The sequence below is a fragment of the Pezoporus wallicus genome, unplaced genomic scaffold (genome assembly GCF_028554395.1).
Source record: "Pezoporus wallicus isolate ANWC-B61680 ecotype Strahan unplaced genomic scaffold, APGP_CSIRO_Pwel_v1 contig_8856, whole genome shotgun sequence".
In the NCBI taxonomy this organism is placed as follows: domain Eukaryota; kingdom Metazoa; phylum Chordata; class Aves; order Psittaciformes; family Psittacidae; genus Pezoporus; species Pezoporus wallicus.
Genome location: NW_026635662.1, coordinates 48,680 through 70,118, shown reverse-complemented (window position 1 = coordinate 70,118; position 21,439 = coordinate 48,680). Strand labels below are relative to the sequence as shown.

Below are 21,439 nucleotides of genomic sequence, written 5' to 3'. Positions count from 1 at the left end.
AACAACTGATTTTTGGCCCATTCCCACTTCATTGGAATGGTTATTTACTCCATCTAGTTGTTCCATGTTTTATTAATTCTGTCTGCTGTTTTGCACTGTTCTTACTTGTGCAGTCTCTGCATGTTCCAGCATCTCCTCAAATTCCTGGTACTCTTCATCATCAGGTTCAGCACCAGATAGTCGGGCGGCCCTCGCCATAAAATATGGAGGCAGCTCCCCAATGGCTGTGCCAGCACCCTGGGAAAAGAATAATTCTGATTTATTTTTGTGTTTATTCTTAAATAGGAAACATGTGATATGCACAGCCCTGTGGACATTTCAAATGATCAGAACTGATGAGACCAGCTCATCAGTTTGCTTTCATCCGCCAGGCCAGACTTCTCACTATTTCAAACATAATGCTGTTCCTTTGAAACCCCACCTTTCTCCTTTCCCTGTGTAGCAAAATGCAGTTTCTCTCAGCACAGCCTATTGTGCTGCAAGTCAGTGGCTCCTGAGCCATGATCTGCAAGGTCAAAACGACGTGATCTGTGCCTCCCTGGGGCCCTGCAGAGTGGCACGTTGCCCAGCTCCGGCCAAGCTCTGGTGGAGAGGCTGCAGCTACTCACTGTGCTGCAGGCGGATAGCCAGGGGCCCCGATGTCCCACACGATCCCTGACTCAGCACAGTGCTGCCATCTCACCCCACTGCATGATGCCAGACACATTTGCTGGCATGTGACAGCCCTTGCTCCTGAAGCAGCATTCGAAATGATCTGGGAACTCCTCCCTGGTGCCGTCATGCAGTTTACTTGTTCAGTCATGAGACTCGGTGCAAGTGTTTATTAGAAACTAGGCTTGAGTTTTACTACAGCTGTGGGCAAGGAAAATAAGGTTAAGCAAAGCATGCTTTTTTTTCTCTCCTTTAGATGGAATAAAGGAAGCCGAGATGAAAGCACGGTTGCTTTCTCACCACAGGAAAATTATATTTGTTTTCTCAGGACATCAAATGACTCATTTCAATCTTGTGGGTAAAGGCAACTTCAGCTTAACCAAGGAAAAGAAAAGAGAAAAGAGAGACAGCTAAGAGTGAACATATGGATAAACAGAGGCTAATGAAACAGGAACACGGACTAAACTCGGAATGGTTTAAATACAGGACAGGTAATAGTACAATAGTTGGGCACCACACTGGAAAAGTGTTAGAACTTTGCTACATGCAGATGGCTTTTCTCTCTTAGGATCAGGAGCAACAAATGCTTTTCTACTCCTTTGAAGAAGTGTGACAGCTTTTCAATTTCCTTTGTTCCTCCTCCATATGCAGCTGCAAGCAAGGGAGAATTCCAGCTGCTGTGGATATTCCAAATCAACAGGTTGTGGTTTTCAATACCGCCACTCTCTGCAGTTACCCCGCTGGTACATTCTTGGTTTAAGCATACAGAGTGCACAGCCTCACATGTTTATGCCCGTATTTTCCATAGAAGAAAAATTTAGATGAGTGCAACAAGCTGAACTTCATCAATCTGCCTCTTTCTGGCACAAGGGAAGATAAGCCTGAAAACAGTAGCAACAATGCTTCAGAAAAATTAACTTGAGGTTATGTTCTCAGGGTGATGCAAGAACAAAAAGTCACATTGCTTCTCCTGGCTCTGCCAATTTGCTTTGGCTTCATTTTGCTAACCGAGGAAGAGGTTTGCATGTGTGTACTGGACATGAACTTGCTTTAAATTGGGTAAGTCACATGCTCTTTATTACAAAACATTTCAGAAGCGCAACAAAAATCATATGATTTCATGTCTGCTGGAGATAGGTTCCTTAAGTGCATCGAAAAAAAGGGCAGCAATTAAGGGATCCAAACCAGTAACTATTTAACTGCTTTTTGTAACATGAGCTGTCCATTTTCACCATTGAACTTTATGTGCCAGTTTTACGTGGAGATTCCTTGGACTAGCAACATATTGGAAAGACAGATGCTAATCAAAATACTTCTAAACAAATACATTTAGAGAAGGAAACTGGGAAATTACTCCATTAGAAAGAGTCTTAAACAGATTTTATCCTGGTCAGGACACAGGCAGCCTGTTCTGCTAATCCTGAGCAATTAAACATTTTTATTCTTTCCCACTATTTCTTGTAAAAACAAACAAAAAAAGCTGCAACACGTTAAAAATGTAGGGCACTATTGAATTCCCTGTCCCTGTGGGATGGAAGGCTGTGAAAACTGGCATACACCTAGCAGATTGTTTTAGAGAGTCCTTCTGCAGGCCAGGACTGGTGGAGCCAACTGTTATGGTGATTGAAAAAAGCATCTCTTTCATTTCACCTAATAATTCCTTAGATAGTGATATTTAATCCTCGTAACACTCATTATCAGCAAAAAAAAAGACTATCACTGACATGCAGGGGACTAGTAATGATTTTAATCTCTGGGAAAAACTGTACCTGATGTAAGTTGGCTGAAACAGCTGCCCATGTTTTTGTGATCTGAATCAAATCCCCCGGGCCGATAAATCCCTGCACTCAAATCTTGCAGGATACTTAGTCTGGGTAGCTTTAGTCAGAGGTCTGCAAAGTCCCCACTGGGACCGACCTGCTTTCACCATTTCACATGAGAACATATTGCTACCACCCTCCTGTCTCCCTCCAAATAATCAAGGAGATTGGCCAGATTTCACATTGGAGCCTTTCAGCATAATTTCACTTTATGAGTTTAAAGACAACAGGCTGCTGGTGGTGGTGTGTCTGTTCTTCACAGGGCTCCATGTGTTGCATTAGGAGCACATCTATATGCATCCAATAATTCCTTTTCTTTAGCATTTATCCAGTATTTTTCATAATTTCAGGTTTTACATCTAAATAGAAGTTACTGGTTCCATTAAAAAAAAAAAAAAAAGATTTGAGCTCCTTCAATCATACCCAGATAAGGAATTAAACCTCATATTCCTGATTTCAGTGTAAATTATTGAGGTTTTTTTATACTAATGTTCCGATTTGCAGAAAATTGGCTTTTTTACGTTCTGGAAGTCACCATTACTTTTGTGTTAAGTGGACATTTGGTTTTAAGAGTGACAGAATAAAAAGTAAGCTTCTTCAACAGCTTCCATAAAAAGGTGAACTGGAATTATGACAAAAGAAATATACTGGAAGAAGCAGCAGCAATTGCCAACTTGATTTGGCTTACAGGAAATTAGCAAGCAATGTTTATGTACTCATGCAACATTCCAAGAAAGCATAACATTACACTAGACACCACTGGTAGACAGAGGATGCTCCCAAGGGAAAATCTAGTGGAGACAGAGTTCAGTGTGAAAAGGTAGCTGACAGTGAATTTGAAGGCGAGAAGAAAGGGGGTGGATGGGGAGGGTTGGGGAAGGGAGAGAGTGGGATACAAATGTTCTGGCTCCATCCCATTCCCTTCTCCTTTTCCTAGCCTGAATCCAGAAATGCAGCTCAAATGGGAGACTGACGGTACTGCTTGTTCTCCCTCATGGCTGCTTAGATGGATAGATGCTTTCAACGCTTGCAACTCTATTAACTCATTTCTAAACTACTTAATTCTCATCATAGTTTAGTTATTTTACTGAAGATTAAGCAATGGATGTTTACTCAGAGCTACATTTTTATTTTGCAACCCTAGAAACGTAATTGTAAATGCCACTTTTATTACTCCAGTCTCCATTAAACAAACTTAAGCACAGGAGGATGAGGAAGAAAACAAAGAGAAATCTTGTACTTATGGTCTTACAAGTACTTGTATGTTCAGCTACTCATCATGCATTCAGGCAATTCTGTCCTTTCCTTAGAATGAAATTTAAGATGTACTTTGCTTCTTGAGAAGGCTGTAAGTCCACTTACTCAGTTACTATTTTGACTTTGATACTGCTATACATTAGCCTGTAACGTGTGCAACCTAACCCGAATTTTTCTAAGTAAAACAGCTGCTGGTGATTTTAAAAGTCACAGTGACCAAAGTTGCCTTAATATATCTTTCCATATCATTAGAAGGAATACAAGGGCAGACATCACATCCCATGTGTTTTCAGAATTTCCTCTCTCTCCATTTGAATTGTACAACTAAGAATAATTAAATCATCAGCTAGAACAGGAAGCTGAGTAAAATAAAGTTAATTTGGCATGTAGTTCACAGCAGATGCATCTGTGTCAACTGCAATTCAAAATAATCTACAGGGCATGAAAAAAACATCTTAGCTGACCAAAATCCTTCCAAAACCTCCAAACTTCTATAAAAAGAGCTGTGGGAGAGGGGGTGGGGGGTGGAAGGGAAGGACAACAGAAAGGAAGTTCCAATGGCAGCGTTTCCTCAGACCCTGATTCACTGAAAAGCTAACCTGCTTTTCCTGTTTTAGTGAAAAGTTTGCCATGAGGGAAACAGGCAGAGAAACAGAAATATAAAGATATGCACCATAAAACTCTCATTTAATCCAATCTATCGATGCAACCCAGAAGAATATTTCAGCTATGATATTAGGGGCTGAGTCCTTCCTGTGAGTAACTGCAACTTCACTCCAGTTACAGGCTCCAAATTTCCTAAATTGTTTCTTGCTTAACTGCATGCAGTGTTAAGACCTGACAGCTGCAGGATCATTTGGGATGCAGATACCCTTTCTGAAACTTACCTTCTACACCAACAGCTTTGAAGCACATGAGCCTTTTCTGCTAGCATTTAGAGAAGTAATCAGCACTGCAGTTGATAAAAGACTGCTCAATAATATCCTATTACTTCTCTGTAAAGGCATTAAAATTATCCAGGGCTAGAAGGTTGATCAGGAAAGCATCTATTCACATTGTATATACACATGATGCTGCTGGCAGTGCAAACCATCACTGTTTTGCTAATTCAGTAATTTGTGTGTTTGCGGGACACAAATTATTGCTGGACACAGAAATTAAGTGCATTAAGTTAAAATTGCTCAAGTTTTATAAACCAACACTTACCCACATGCAGGCCTCCAGCCTGACTTTTGAGATGATAGCCCATAAAGAAATGGATCCTTCAGTTGCCTCCTCATCAGGGCAGATGATCTGATCCGGGTAAGGAGGCTCAGGAAAATTAACCGAGTTACATTCATACGCAGCAAGAGTAACTGATGCTATGTGTGGACCCTGAAAAAACACACGTAATTTCAAAAGCATTTTAGGTCAGTTATAAGAAAAGTTAAAATTAAAACCCCACCTTAATCCCTGATGGACAGAGCCTAAGTTAAAATTCAGTGTTTCTCACTTTGGGCATTAGTAATGCTACCTATGTAAAATGTTGGGGGTTTTGGGTTAAGGAGCCTTTCAGCTTTTGCCATGCCACTGTATACTAGTATGAGGTTATCAAGGAGAAATGAGAATCCTTACTTCTTAAAACCAGGAAAATTTTCAAAACTTTAAAATGTTCTCCTTAAGGTATTTATGAGCTACAGCTTTATTAGAGCAGGTGTTTTCCCTACTGCTGCTTTTAGAGGATGGAGACATTCAAATTCTATATTACATTTTTCTTTAATGACTGGTCCTTTACAACGCCTTACAGTGAATTCCTTCACTTTTGGGTACTCCTCCAAAAAGCAGTTGCTTATTTTGTGCCAGTTTGCTGCATATACACAAGAATGATCTTTCTGCTGCTTGCTGAAATTGGTTTGAAATAGAATTCAAAACTTAAACATTATTTAAATGCCATATAACTGAATTACTTCTAGTCTCCATCTTACAGGAAAACATTATTTCAGAGAAACCTCCAAATAAAACTAGCACACAAATCTATTCAAGAATTGAATTGCTACATATTTAAAAAAACCTAAAAGAATTGCCATTATTTTAATACAATAGAAGTGAGAAGCAATTCTAATAGTCTACGGCCTGAACCCTAGACTTGTAGCTAAAAATGAAATCCCTTCGCAAAAGGTCAGGGAAGCATTGTCTGGGGAAGAAGGAAAACTACGGAAAGGAACTAAGAAGAAAAGTACTGAATTGAACCAAATCTTTCCATAAAGTTGCAGATTTAAAGAAATCTTCAAGTTTTCTTTACGTGCAGATCAAATTACACAAAGCTTGACTTCTGCTATTAATTATTTCATGGGTTTTAACATCATGCTGGGAAACGTATTGTCAACTATTTTCTTTTACGTTTTTTCCCTTAAATGAGTCATATTTATTAGGCCAATAAGGGACCCACCCAAATCAAAGCTAAATTTCTTACAGAAGAGTGAGCGTGATAAAACCTCAGCACTGCCATTCCCCTGCACAGCGCTTCCAAAGCTCACTTTGAAATGGAGGAGCCAGAGATGTATGCAGAGGACCCTGCAGGTTTCATTTGCACATTAAAGGGTGAAATTCCACAGGAGGCCTCACATAAAAGGTGAATCCATTGCTTTTTCTAGACTTGCTGGGAAAAGATTTCAGTTGGGTTCAGTCACATCAACATTTCAGGTCAGAGTGGAGAGACCAGAGCACTGGACTTATGCAATTACATTGACACTGTGATCTTCTAGTGGCAGTGAAACAAGAATGTTGGAGAAAAACACCCCAAACCAGTTGTATTTTCTGTATGACAGTTGTGACTACTGTTGTCACATGTAAACAATGCAAACCAAAACCATTCTTATGGCATGCAATCAGTACAAGCCAAGCTGCTCTGATACCAAACAAATTCTTTTATTTATTCCTTGTTACGGGAGAATAATTCAAAGTGCTTTGGGTTACATGAATACACAGATAGACATAGCCTGCTGAGATGGTAAGGCACAGTCTGTCTTGCCAAAGGTTCATTGAAGTAAGACTGAAAAAGAAGGGATCCAGAAGTTGATACACAAAAGTGATTTTGATATGGAATGGAGAACAAAGAATGGATGAATGAACCTATGACTAATAAGATATAGTATTGACATTTCTATAGGCCTCAGAGGCAGTGAACTCCTTTTTGGTGCTTGTAGCAAGATCATCGCCGTCCCCAGCAGGTTCATATCTAAACAAAACCCACATCTCTTTTACTCAGTGAGGACAGACGCAAAGAGAGTAGAAACTTTCCTAAAATGGTCAAGTACATTCATAGCAAACCTGGGAACTTCTTTCTCCACCGTACGCTGAAATTTAGGGACCTTGATCCCATGCCCTGCTTGCCCCTCCCCAGCTGGACAGATACCTTGGGGCAAAACAGGTCTCAAGCCATCTTCTTAAATGAATGGTTTTCACCAGTAGAAATTTGCAATAAAACGCTCTTGAATAGCAAATCTGCATGGAGGAAATCCCCACTGTACTTGAGTTGTACATGACCACTTCCTATGTTCCCCTGAGAGTAAGGGTAAGGTTGCTGCCAAGGCAGTGAGATACGGTGTGTGAATTAAGTACAGTTTTCAGTTCCACAAAATTTGGAAGACATACCCAGGCACAGTCTAACTACAGCCAGCTGCAATGGGAGACTTAGTTTCAGTTTTACAATAGTAAGAGACAAATTTAACCATGACTATAGCAAGGCCTCCACCCCCTTGCAAGGTTTCAGTGTTGGCATTACCAGCATTTCTTCTCAAACTGCACACCGGGTGTACAAAGACAAGATACAACTGCAGGACAGCAAGCAATGACAAAATGCCTAACTGGAGACTGCTTGCTCCATGAGCATCTTAGAATCATGGAATGATAGAATCAGATAGGTTGCAAAAGACCTTTAAGATCATCAAGTCCAACCTCTACCCCAGCACTGCCAAGACTGCCACTAAACCATGGTACTAAGGGCCTCATCTGCAGGTTTTCTGAGCACTTCCAGCAATGGTTATTCCAGCACTGCCCTGGACTGTCTGTTCCAATGCCTGAGCACCCTATGCAGAAGGTACTGTTCCTAGGACAAGGGGTAACGGGTTCAAACTTAAACAGGGGAAGTTTAGATTGGATATAAGGAGGAAATTCTTTCCTGTGAGGGTGGTGAGGCACTGGAATGGGTTGCCCAGGGAAGTTGTGAATGCTCCATCCCTGGCAGCGTTCAAGGCCAGGTTGGATGAGGCCTTGGGTGATATGGTTTAGTGTGAGGTGTCCCTGCCCATGGCAGGGGGGCTGGAACTAGATGATCTTAAGGTCCTTTCCAACCCTAACTATTCTATGATTCTAATATCTAATCTAAACCTCTCCTGGCACAGCAGTTTCCCCTCAACAGAGTTGCCATCCTTGAAATCGCCTAATGGTCTCCAAACATTGCCGCGTGTTAATACAGCTCTCCCAGTACCAACAGATGTCTGCAAAAGGAAAGATTTTATGAGTAACCAATGGAAAAAAAGGCATTTCACAAAGCAGCTGTAAATGGCCAATGAGCCACCTGAACACTACACCAACTGGACACAATTCTTCCACTGCAATGTAAACAATTCTATAATGGAAAAAAGTTGGAGTTATGGAACCCACAGAAGCCACATTTTAACTGGAATAAGAAATAAAGCATAGACGGTTCACTTAGAGTGATGAAGTGTGGAGCACTGGAACTTGGAGTCAGCCAAAGGAAAGCAGAAGAATCCTGTGTCCTCCTCTGGCAGCGCAGCCCGGCTGTCCTGCTAGTCAAATGGACAACATCGAGAGCTTGGCAGGCTGCATGCAACATCTCCAACATCTGCTTTTGTTCTAGCTCAGCTAGGAAAGCTTACACAGAGCAATATACTTTCACAAAGCCGTGGTTACCAAGCACCTCAAAACAATGGCTGGCTAAACAGGACTGGTTGCAATGAGGGTGGGGGATCGGGAAGAGTGGGAGGGTCACTGCATGTTTCATAATGGAGGTGCCATTTTGCTTTATATTTAGCAATAGTGGTGGTTTAACTCTGCATGGAACAGGGAACCAACTTCAAATGGGCTTTAGGTGCCACCTTTGGAAACTCCCAGTCAATTTACACTCAAATGTTTTCTCTGTGCTCCTTCCTGCACCAGAAGGATTGATTCTCATGCAATTTTTTAATCCTCCTCACAAACAATACCTCCTTCACCCTCTCCTCCTCCTTCCCCACACAGGGCCACAGTAAATACTCCGAGTGTTTTGCCTCTCTGCAGTAGCTCAGTTTATTTTAACACCTTAGGAAAACCTCTATGATATTCCCTCTTTGACTCTAACTACACCTTTACCTTTGAAAAGGGCCTTTGCAAACCAGCTTCAAACCCTGTAATACCAGACAACAAATAATATACGCAGGCGATTTAGTAGACACGCTGCTTGCCAAACCAGGAAGAGTTGCTGAAATTCAAGGCATGTAAGATCCTGAACACCAAATGTCTTTCCGTCACCCTCTTCCAATGATTTTTTTTCCTCCTTTCTCTTTTAAGTTGCAGGAGGCACTAACAAGGGTGAACAGAGAAGAAACTGAGAAACATTCTGCTGACTCGAGTGAGAAACATTTGCTTGCCACTACTGACGACCAGAAGGAGCCTGTGGTTAGGCTGGAATGTGATTTGTTAGAAATAGCTGTACAATTTAGAATCAAACAAGACAAGATCTGGTCATCAAGATCAACTCAACATAAATCCATTTTTAGCAATAGTAGTTTAGGGGAGTTTGGAAATCCCTATCTAGACAACCCTAATGCCTCACAGAAGGTAACTTCGAACTCTTGAACCCCCCAAGTTAAAATAGACACTGCTAAACCACAGAAATAAATTACTTTAAATCCTGTATCATGAGATTTTTAGGAAGTGCAATCTTTCAATCTATAATTTATGCTTGGAAATTCATCAGTGCAAGTAGAAAGAGACGGCAGGCACATGTAAAAGAAAAATCAAGAATTTAAAACCCACAGAAACATGCTGATATGTATAATCCTCACAACAGAGGAATTTTCACCGTAAGGAAAAATGACTGAATATCCAGTTAAAAGTTAGTAATCTTTTCACATTATTAACCATTCTGTGCACCTAGACTGTGAATATAATAACATCTATAAACAAACTCCATATCAAGCGTTGGTTTCTCACATGCCCCTTCACAGCACAGCCATCCTGCTGAAGTGATGCGAGCACAAGAACAACTCCATCTAATTTTAACCTTTTATTTTGGGGGAAGATACAATTTTAGACTGGCTCTAACTTAGAAACATTTCACAAAGAAAAGCGATACGTCTGCCAGCAAGAAAATATTACACTGAACTCACTGCTGAACTTCATGCACTAAAAATCTGCTTCCTTCCATGGATACACTGCTTTTCATACTGGGTTCAAGACTCAACCCTTCACAGGGGGAAAACGTGTCATGCTATTTGATTAAGATAAATTGAAAAAGTAGAAGCTTGCTTCTCATGGGAAACATCCTGCAAGTGTTGCCCCAGGCTGCGACTCATCTCATACTTATCTATGGAGTCAGTACACCTCTCAAGAAAGTAACACCGCATTACAACATCTTTTATATCCTCAAGAGCAGTGGACAACTACCCACAAAGAAAACTGCTCTGTGATTAAGAGGGGAAAGCTTGATTTGGAGGTGACCATTAAATATGTCAATCTAGACTGTCTGTCTGTGTTACAAGATTAAAGTGTCTCGTGATTTTATACAATGTCTGGTATGCAGTGCTGGCTATACAACGGGGCTCAGAATGAAGAAGGATCCTGTACCTAGGGCATCCTCAAGTGACACAAACATCCATCAAGTGGTCAGGGCTAGTTTTAGCACATTGTCACGGCATTTCAAGAGATGTATTAATTTTACAATCATGTGTCTGTTAGCAAGTTTCTATTCCCACTTCAGTCAAGCCTTGCCCCACATCACAAAGCTGATGGAAATTCCAAACGATGAGCCAAAAGCTCGGAATATGACTGAACAAAAACCACTGAGAGAGCAGGCACGTGGTACCATTGCATGTACAACAGTGCCACGTTGCTGCTTTGAGGAATAACACAAAAAGCAGATATTTTGTAAGCCTGTACCCACACTACATTCTGTAGGAGCAAATAGACTGATGTCAGGAAAAGGCAAAATTGGAAGCATACAACTTTATACTCCGGTGCTGACAGAAGACAAACATAATCTGTCAGCATTCTCTCCTTGCCCTTTCCTAGCTATCCACTCATTATTTCTGAAGAATAAATCACAGCATCTATTCAAATTGACATTAGCAGGGATGATTTGCCTTAATGGCTCTAATTGGAGATTGTCTTGCTATCATTATTTCCAACCTATTCAAGGAAGCAGTGACATGAAAAGTGTAAAGTTCAGGCTGTGCATTAAAAAAAGAGAGCAGAAACTCCCAGGGAACACATGAGGAGATAGTACAATGTGACCTCCCAGCAGAGTTATGAGATGCAGAACCAGGGAAAAGGAAGTCAAGAGCAGATAATGAAAACAAGGTGTCAGAATCTAAAAGGTAAAGTACAACAACCTTCAAAAGGGAGAAGAAGGTGTACTGATCACCTAACTCCTCAGCTCAGTACAAGTTTAATCACTACACCTGGCCAAGATGCTCAATACAGCTTAAATATTAATATGACATTGATATTTTGTGGGGTTCTGGCAAGTCAAAGTAAGGTAGCTAAGACTGCACAGATGGAGGTGCTTCAAATTCGCAGCTTCTTACCACAGTTCCAGCTTCAGATAAACCACCCAGACTCTGACGTACGCCACTTCCAGCAGCACTGGAAGCCATACATGGAACTCGCAGCCACACCACGTTGGGCTGACTCGTGAGGTCCAGCAATTCACAGTGGGGCAATACAGGAGGTTACTGCTTCCAGCTGTTCCAGCCCCTCAGCCAGAGGTTACCACCTGGGACTGGCAGTGTCTGCTTGGCAGTTGCCAGGCTTGCACTCAGCCGAACTTACAGCACCATCGGTTTCAACTCACGTTAACACACCAGACTGAGGACTTAGCCCAAAGTCCCCAACCTCCCAGCCTGAGCTGCAGCAGCTGAAGGGATTGCTCTTCCACAGCATGATCTAAACGTAGTAGAGGCGTTGGGTTTATTCCACACAGGTATGGGTATCCAACACACAGAAGCACAACGGGTGCATGCAGAGGGACTAAGACACCAAATGAGTATTTTTCTCCTTGAAAATACCATTTTTAATCTCAGATTTTTTAAATGCATGCAAACCCCCAGAAGATTTCAGAAACACTCAGGTTACACAACTAACCTGGCAACAGTTCAATTCACTGGCCCCTTCATCACTGTATTATTAACATTAATGCTTAAGCAGAACAGAGCCCATGAGCAGGTGTTCCCTTCAAGAGACGGTTAGCAAAAGTGATTATTATTTTGAAGTTCTATGTTGATTCAAGTATTCCAGGATGTTTCAGTTCATTGTAGAAAGCTCAGGACAGCTGGAGGAAGTAGGTTTAAAGGCATGAAGGAAACAAATGAGAGAGGAAGAGTCACAACCCTCGTACAAAGAGGATCCACTTCAACTTATTTCAGAATTGATTTCTGTCTTCTGCACGCACTGTGTGTTTTTCTTTCAGCCTCCTTAACAGGCCAATAGCAATCTCTGTGCTCAGATTACTAGAATTTGACAAGTGAATCAAAGAACAGCAGAGACTGGAAAGGAACACTTCACTTAGCAAAAATAATTCAGGGCTGGGAAAGGGAGCACTGCTGCACCCTCCCACCTGGCCGGGGCAGCTCAGCTTTTGTTTCTCTTTTTCCTTTACACACAGAACCCATAGTGTTCTGGGTTACTCATGCTAGTTTTGAACCATCCACGTGGAAAGAGCAAAACTGCTCCTGAAGCTGACAATCACTATGAAAACACTCCTGTATTAAAGTCATGAATCAATAAATGGAGGGGAAAAACAAGATAATAAGTTCCATGGATTTCCAAGCTTTTCTGCATATTTCATGAAAGTGGAGTAAGCTCCATTGTGTAAGCTCCTTCTTTTTAGAAGCACTTTGGTAATTTCAGCAGGAGCCTCCTTACAAGCTCAGCTCCTGGAATTAGATTAGAAAGAGAATTCAGGTTTATTTTTAAAAGGTTTCAGTAGTCCTGTCAGGAAGAGGGGTTTTTGATTTGTGGTTTGGGTTTTTTTAAATTATGGGGTTTATTTTTAATTACTTTGAGATCCTTTTGTTTAAAGCTGATGAGGTCACTATTGCACAAGGTGTCTGGATTTTAAACCTTCAGATTCTAACCTAACCCGGTTCAGACAGGGCCAAAGTACAACACATTTCAGCTGCAAACCACCACACAAAAGTGGTGAGAGCCAGAACGTGCCAAAGCCAAACCCTGGAACCAATTCAGAACAAAAGCAAGACACCGAACCCTCAAGCCCAAATAGACTCAAGCTGGTTTCCTAAAGCCAGCTCTGTCAGTAAGGACACTATTTCTAATTCACTTCTCTTTAAAGGCAGTTTTCCATTCTTTTCCATGGCCTAAAAGTATTGCTACGCTCTCTTGCAGACTGCTACAGAACACCCCAGAGTAAGAGCTGACAAACACACACATTACAGTTCTGAAGAAATCCGAACTCTCGTGTGACACCCCTCCGCCCCAAACATTCCTATTGCACCTCACGTTTCCTGTTTGTGTTAGTCCACAACCCGGCCACCAGCAAAAGCCTTTTCAGCAGTTGTTCCACTTGGCTCTGTCAGCAAGCAAGCAGAGATCCACATTTCAGACACAAAAACACACACAGCCAAAGCTCGCGGCGCACTTTTGACCTGCGCAGAACTTGCTTCCATTCATCCCCCTCCAATACAGATGTTAACAGACCGGCCGCAGAGGGGGCGTTTATCACCCGCTTCCTGAGCAAGACTTTGCCATGGGCATTCATTAATTCTAAGCCCATTTTGTTTGCCCCAGCCTCATCTTTTGCAATCCATTTACCAGAGCTGAACTGAAACCAGATCACGAGACAGAGCATTGTATGAAGATGGCAATGGCAGCGGGTCCCAACCCGGCACTCCACCTAGTGTTCCTTGGTCCAGTGCCCTCCAGCAGCTTGTTCATTTCACTCTGTGGCAGCAAACCGACCTCTCCAAGACACACAAACACACGAAATTCCTGATGAGTTATCCTCAGTCATCTTCTTTTGGTAACTGAGTGACTCGTGCCATTTATGCTTTAATACACCACCAAGAGAAAACATCTCAGGACTAAGAGGAAAAAGCTGTGTGCTGCTAAACCCAGTGTTTAGAGTCATTAATCATAACAGCTTTATTTCCTACAGAACTAGATCATGATTACTATTTTTAAAATGCTGTTTCTAAAGAATTGTGAAAAGCCTTTCATGGACTTTGGGAAAAAAAGCCAGCAGCCTTGTTTTCAAAGTGTCAGAATAAAAAGGGTTCTTGGAAGAGTGGCCGGCTTCCCTATTCCTGCACTGCAGACCTGCTCTGTGCCAGCCCTTAGCTCAGTGCTGATTTGCAGCATGAGAACTGTTTCCCAAAAAGACATGTAAAATTCTGCATTTAGTGCTGACTACAACTAAGGAAGCAACATTAAACTAGGAACCAAGACGGCAGAGAGAGTTCAGACCTTTTAAAACAGAGTTCTCGAATCAAAGAAACAGTAATAAAAAGCCTATTATCAAACTAACAAAATTGACCTTTCCCTCCTACAGGGGTGTTCTGGTGACCAGCAAAATCCAAATCAGATGTGAACCAGAATTAACCAGGGGCAGTAACATCTCTCCGCACTGGGACTGCTTTTAAAGCTACTTCAAGCAAACTGTTTCCAAGCACTCTCCTTCTCAGCTAACCCCAGGATCTCTTCTGGCACTTGGAATTCACGCTGCTCCAAAGAGCTGCTGGTGAGAGCTGCTCAGAAGAATCCAGACAAATGACAGTTTTCAACATTGGGAAAACAGCTAACAAAGCCAGGGAAAGCAAACAGCCAGAGTCATTCATATACTGCATCTGTTGCATAACTACCTCTGTGATTTGCCCAGCTAACAGGCTGTGCCTGTGAACAGTTTGATGTGGAAACAGTCGCAGGCAGTAACTGGAGGGCTCTATTTAGGAGAGGTGCACCTGTGTCACAGCTGCAGCACTGAGGCTCACTGTCTGAGCAGGTGCCCACATGCCATCAATTCCTACCCCTTGGCCCTTCATGGCAGAGACAATGCTGCAAGCCTCAGCAAGAGCTCTGCAGCACATGGGTGGGCCCGAGAGCATTGTTCTCCAAGCATGTAATTGCATTCCCAACAATCTCACTGTACATACACATTTAAAATGAGCAATTAATTAAAAGCAATTTTGAAAACACTTACTGAGCCTGTTCTCTATTGCCAGCAAATCCATGCACTAAAGCAGAAGAGGATGTGCTGGTTTGTAACTTTTCATTTCTTTGAATCAAGAGAAGAATAAGTTTTACCATAAAGAAGAAATGTGATTAAAGCATAGGGAACATGAAAAGTAGATACAGAGTAATGTAAGAGTTAACATAGCAAGTTACCAGGTTAACGTGTTGGATTTTGAGAGACAACTGCTGAACAACTAACAAAGCAAAATAGTTTAAAACTCCTCTTTTTGAAAGCTGGACAGCCTAATTGCATTGTTTCCAGATGGGTTAAATCCAGAATACCATTCTGAAATAATTTACCACTAAAAGATGCATCAACAGCTTTAAGTTAATACTCCATGTTCCCGTTCAGACAAGGCATAGGCCCAAACTGAGGAGCTACGAAGCAGTGTATTACTACATTGATAGCTTATTACACACACATATTGCTGATGCGGCTGTATTGACAACATTATCAGTCCAGATCCTTATAATGGCAACACCCGACAGGACAGCTCTGTTTTTACAGCCCCAGTGCCATCTAGTGGCTACAAAGCCACATAAATTCCCCCAAGTTATGAACTGTTGGGTGTTCAGACAAGCCTTCAGTGCACAGAAAGTGCTGACTGTGCTTAATTCGATCACAGATCACTGAATCCTGCACAGGAGAAAAGAGGAAAACGAATCCCTGCTTCTCTTCTTACACTCAGCGCCTTCATGGAGTTCCCTCAGAGTAACAGAAACATGTCTTAGGTATTTAAAACTAACTATTTCTCCTGTAGTGCTACACATTATATACTGGTCGTACAGCTTTATTACACTATATTCTATAACCACTTTCTAATTATCCAGTGCCATCTACTTTGTCTGGTTTTTATGCCTCCTAACAAAGATTTGTAAAACCTTCCCTCCTATGTTCCAAATAGATACCTTTACTCACAATATTAAACTAAATTTCATTTCCTAGGTGATACACTTCCCTGTAGTCTTTGGAAGGCTGTTCACCTCCTATACACCCACCATAAGCTATATCAATAAGCCAACAGAGAAGCTGTATTTTGTATAGACATTATTTTAATGTGAACTCAGATCAAGGCTTAAATATATCCACTAACTTTGCATATCCCACAGGGAAAGGTAAATGATGTGTTATGGAATTTAATTTGATTTCTAGTAAAGTAATTTAGAACTATTTAAACACCTGGATTGTTGAATACAGAGCAAAAGAAAGGTCAACTAATTCCACCTTCTTTTAGAAAAGAGGTGGTGCTGTCTTAAGAGGACCTCTTTATGTGAGAAAAATCATCTTGGAGTGGCCTAGGGTATAAAATAAAAGCAGTTTTGCTGCCCTCTCTCTGTCCTGCTGCATAGGCTGGCAGAGGACCCGAAGTGAGCTGAGTTTGACAAGCTCACCTCATGCATCACTCGATGATGATTTGCGTCTGCAGCGAGGCAGAGCACCTGGTTTCAGGAGTGATGATTTTGACTGATTCTCCCTCTGTGCAGCACAGGTGTCTTACTGTCCCCAAGCTATCAACAGCATCATCTCCAAGTCAGAAAAATCCATGTATTGCCAATTCACTGCTGTCTAATAACCATCCAGTGCTACATAAAAATGTTTAGACACTGTATTCATTAGCTTTACTGAATGTTCATTTCCAATCATTTAGACTGACAGCAATATTTTTGCCTAGAAGGCTATGCATGCATAAACTTATTTCTGTTTAGCAATAACTTCCTTTCTCTTATACCTTCTGCCTCTGCAGTCTTTAGGAAAGAATCTACACTAAGAGCAAGGCTATGACTTGCTAATGCAAATGCAGCCCATGCAGATGCCATTTGATCGAACAGGCACTGCCCTGCTGTGTGGAAAAGCACGAGTTTCTTGTTTCTTGTAGTGTTTTCTGTGTTATTGTTAATGATTAAAGCAGTTCTGAAAGTAAACATCTTTAATTGTTCAAAATACAAGATGACATTTGTTGCATAAACTGGTTTTAATTATCTTGTGGCCATGAATCCTTTTCTTAAATCCAGGACAGTGGTTTCATAAACAAGGAATTAATCCAATGGCCAAAAGCAAAACACACCCAAACATTTCCCTGTCTTTCCTAGCTAAGTTGAGAAAAACAACCTCATATAACATTTCAGAACAGGTATTATCTTCGTAGCCATTTTTCTTGCTATTATTTTCAAAGCAAAATCAATACTTTAGCATAGCTGCTTGTTTCAGCTAGAAATGACCATTTCAAGCCACAAAAAAGAGTATGCTGTAAAATTTCAAATGGAAACATTGGAGCTGCACACAGGCCAGAAAATGTATCATTTAAATCAGGAAATCAGAGGATAGAGCATGCAGATTCTGACTCATTGTTTCAAATGAGGATTAACAACAGTTCAACAAACGTATCATATACAAACTACAAAACAAGGTTATACAGCATAGAATATTAAGAGCATTTGCTAGAGCCCAGGAACATTGCACCAAGTATTTCTTTTCCTTCAGAAGTACTTAACATTAAGGACTCATGGAATATTCTTTATTCACATACTTTAAAATATGCAACAATAACCTGATTCAGAAAGAACACGGTATGGAAATACCCTTACCAAATAGAGCAGAAAGGTGTGGAGACCTGTTCCAAGTCCAACAGAGGACAGAATGCCCAGTCCTACCCAGTAGGCACACCAGAAGAACTTCTTCTCCATGTATCGCACATACTGAAAAAGAGAAGTCACAGAAGAGAAAGAAAAACCAAGAACGGTGATATCTCCTAGGGGAGAAAGTTAAAGCTACAGAGTTATCTAGATTACAGTTTAAACCACGACAACAGTTGAAACAAAATCCCAGATACTTCTATTTGCAATTTATTACAATTACAGCACAGCCATGTAGAGAAAAGAGAGCACTTCAAAAGGAAAAGCTCACACACCTTAGATTCAGCAAGTTTCCAAGAAGATAAATGAAAAGCTCAGGCATATGAGATGTGAGCAAGGAGCAGCAAGCCCCAGTATCTACTAGAGCCCAAGCAGGGAGCACACAGCTCAGGGAATTGCCTGAGCAGATTAAATAAAGAATTAACTGAATTCTTAGAATTAACTGCACTCTCAATCTGTTGAATGCTTTATCTTGAATTAACAGCACTTTCAGTCTGTTGAACGCTTTATCTTGGACCAGTGAGTAATCAGGTTTGTTACTTTTAAGAAAAGATTAAAATGTTGGTTGTGCGTTGCACACATAAATGAGGGATTATGGGGAAGTCACAGCAAATTCTGGACATAAAAAGTCCACTTGGGTACACTGGAGAAACAGGAGACAGTATCGCCCTCCCACTGCCACGAGAGCAATGTGAAGGGGATGAGCCAGGTCATCAACTTCTCTGCATCAGAGCCCCAAGAAGAGGTGCCATGTTATACTATCTAGGTTTGTTCCTAACAGGCTCAAGAAACCCTTGAGCATCACTGCTCAGCCATGCCTTGGTGCAGAGGAGGTCCAGCAGCCAGTCCAGTGCCCATGCGCCCCAACACCAGTTTGCAAGAGCCATCTAGTGGCAAATGTTGAACGTGTCACACTCCAGCCTTCATGCTGACAAAGCCACCAACCAAGGCAGTTTTTAATGAACTGCTTCATGGCGTTTGTGCATCAGGAACAGGACACCAATTTACCATCTACCAACTTGCTCTGCGTGTAAGTGCTTAGATCTCAAGCGTGGGATTAAGCGAGCAAGAACGTGATGAGCTGAAGCAACTCATTTCCTTGCACTGCAAGACCCATCCTGGGAAGCCAGGATTCAAGTTCCAGCCCCAAGTGTCCCTCAGGCGGTAGCACACCAGAGCAGTTTGTATGTAGCAAGTTCTCTGAGACTGGGAACCTGCCGATTTCAGAGTCAGAGTGAGAAGATGATTCACCTGCACAAGGAAACACTCTGCAAGGTTTAAAACAGCTGTCTGCCCTCAGGGAAAACTCAAAGAGAAAAGGGGAGAGGAAAGGTGCAGACAACACTATCACCTCATGCTTTAGCAACGGCTTACACTTCAAATGATGCAAAAGCATGAGTCTTCACGTACACCAAAGCACAAAAAAAGGTTTTTAAACAACCATATGAAAACAATGGGGGTATGAGAAGCATCACAGAAACAGATTTGAACCATGAAACCATTTTATATCTAGAACTATGCTTATCCTAGCTGGTCAGAAGGCCCTTCCAAAGAAGCAGATGAAACATTTATTTGGAACCCAAAAGTTCTATTATGACTCAATTTAACACTGTGTCTCAAGAGCTCACACCACTATTAAAAGCTTGTTAACAGCAGATGTGAAGGGGGGCTGCAGCATCAGAGGTGTGCTTATTCGGGAACAGATGAGAAGTGGAACACCTACAGGCATAACAGAATAGATCAAACAATACAGCTCATCATTCCCCATCTCTAAAACACAACTCATCCACACACAACAGAGAGGAGTCATGACATGAGAAACAAATATCCTTAGTGAGTAGGAGTTCAAAAGATACATTACTATTTCATGGAGACCCCATTCAATTACCAGGACACCCACTTTAGCACAGGGACAGAAAGTATTAGTCACTAAGGAAGGTAACTTGAAATCCTCATACCTGTTGATGTGTTCCTTCAATGCAATACGTAGCTGTGAGCACTGCGAGCATCAGTAAAAAAGCCACCAAGATACTTCGCCGATGCCACAATCTTAAAAAACAAATGGCAGTTAGGGAGTTTTCATAATTTAGCACACATTTCAAAGCAACTGAAGTTATCCCACAGTCTGGGTCTGTGTGGATGCAGCCAGCAGGGACAGTAACAGCTGACAAGTTTGCTTGAAAATAAAAGCATAAATGTCCCCAAGAAAAAAAAAAATCTCTGGACCCTTTAGTCCTTAAGGAAAAAATCTCTGCTTTGCTGTCAAATGAGATCAAAGTTTGCAGGGTTTTGTCTGGGGGGAGGGGGGAGGAGAGGGGTTTGCTTGTTTGGGTTTGGTTTTGGTTTTTAATAAAAGCAAAATAACCACCTGAAAACGAACACAACCTGAAAACAAATAATCCAGCTTCTGCAGCCAAGAGAGTCCCAAACACAGCGCCACCAACAACATCCATGATTAAGCAAAGTGCAATGCAGGCATTGCACTGGTCCTGCACAAGGGATGAGCAGTGGGTGGAACACAAGTGCCAATTTCACACTGGGTACTGGTGGGTAGAACCACATTGACAGCAAGAAGAACAAATCTTTACACTATTTTGGTTCCCCTGATGTATTGAAATTAATCTCTCTTAACAGCTCAAAATTTAATAAATACAGTTTAGCCAATTATTAAGCATAAGGAAGCTATTACAGTAAGGGAAGAAAAGTGTTTTCCTGTGTAAGCTGATACCCAAATACCTTTGAGCCTGTTAAGTTTTACATACACAGTCTGCTTGATGGGTATGTGGCCACACACAACAAAATTAGCAAATACATTTACTGTTTTCTGAGAAACACTATTATACTGTCATTTAATGATATAAAATAGCAAGCACAAGGACCACTTACAAATCTCAGACATGAAATAGCAAACTCTGAAAGTAATTGATCTATTTAGACAGAAAAAGATAGAAGTGAGACATGTAATATAAGAGTCACAATGTTTGCTGTTAAGCAGGCTGAAAAAACTCAGTGTAATTTTCGTTTCATTTTAAAATAATTTGTGCTGCTTTTATTAGTATGACAATTGGATTTAAGTGATTGTCATAATTTAAATCACAATTTACTTACAGTGGAACATTGTCTATCTGAGGTCTCAACAGCTTATAATAGTCAATATTATTTTCTGCAAAGATATTGTCATGCTAATGCCAGACAATGTAAATGTGCTGCACAACAGAGGGTGCGAGCGCTATCTGTAACGGAATTTGATGTCTAGGAAGCCAGGTAATAGCTTAAAACAAGACCTCAAATGTTATCTCTGCTGGGTTTAAATAAATGCTTTAAGGTTGTCAGAAACGGCTAACACAAGACCCGATAAAACACTTCTTTAGAGCAACTCCTGATGATAGTAAACCAAGCAGGTTTGGGGGTTAGGTTGGGCAGGGTGTAAAAGAGTGTTAAAGACTGCACTACATAAACCTGGTATTTTTCATACAAATAATTTCAGAAGATCAAAATGGAAAATGAAAGTTTCTCTCCATGGATCTTATGTGTCAGCTCCTCAGTCATAGGCCAGAAGGGTCAATGAGCATAGCCCATTACCACCAATGTCAGCTCATGCTGCAAAGGAGTGCTCCAATGGCTAGAATCAC

General features: G+C 41.3%; 1 protein-coding gene across 1 annotated transcript in view; it reads right to left on the bottom strand.

The window, feature by feature from the left end:
• VMP1 (vacuole membrane protein 1) overlaps positions 1–21,439 on the bottom strand; it is a 64,696-nt gene that overhangs the window by 33,684 nt on the left and 9,573 nt on the right. The window contains exons 5-8 of the mRNA XM_057397247.1: positions 19,766–19,856; positions 17,760–17,870; positions 4,935–5,102; positions 106–237 (exon numbers count right to left, since the gene is read on the bottom strand). Coding sequence (XP_057253230.1) covers positions 106–237; positions 4,935–5,102; positions 17,760–17,870; positions 19,766–19,856 — 502 coding nt within the window. The remainder of the gene's footprint in view (positions 1–105; positions 238–4,934; positions 5,103–17,759; positions 17,871–19,765; positions 19,857–21,439) is intronic.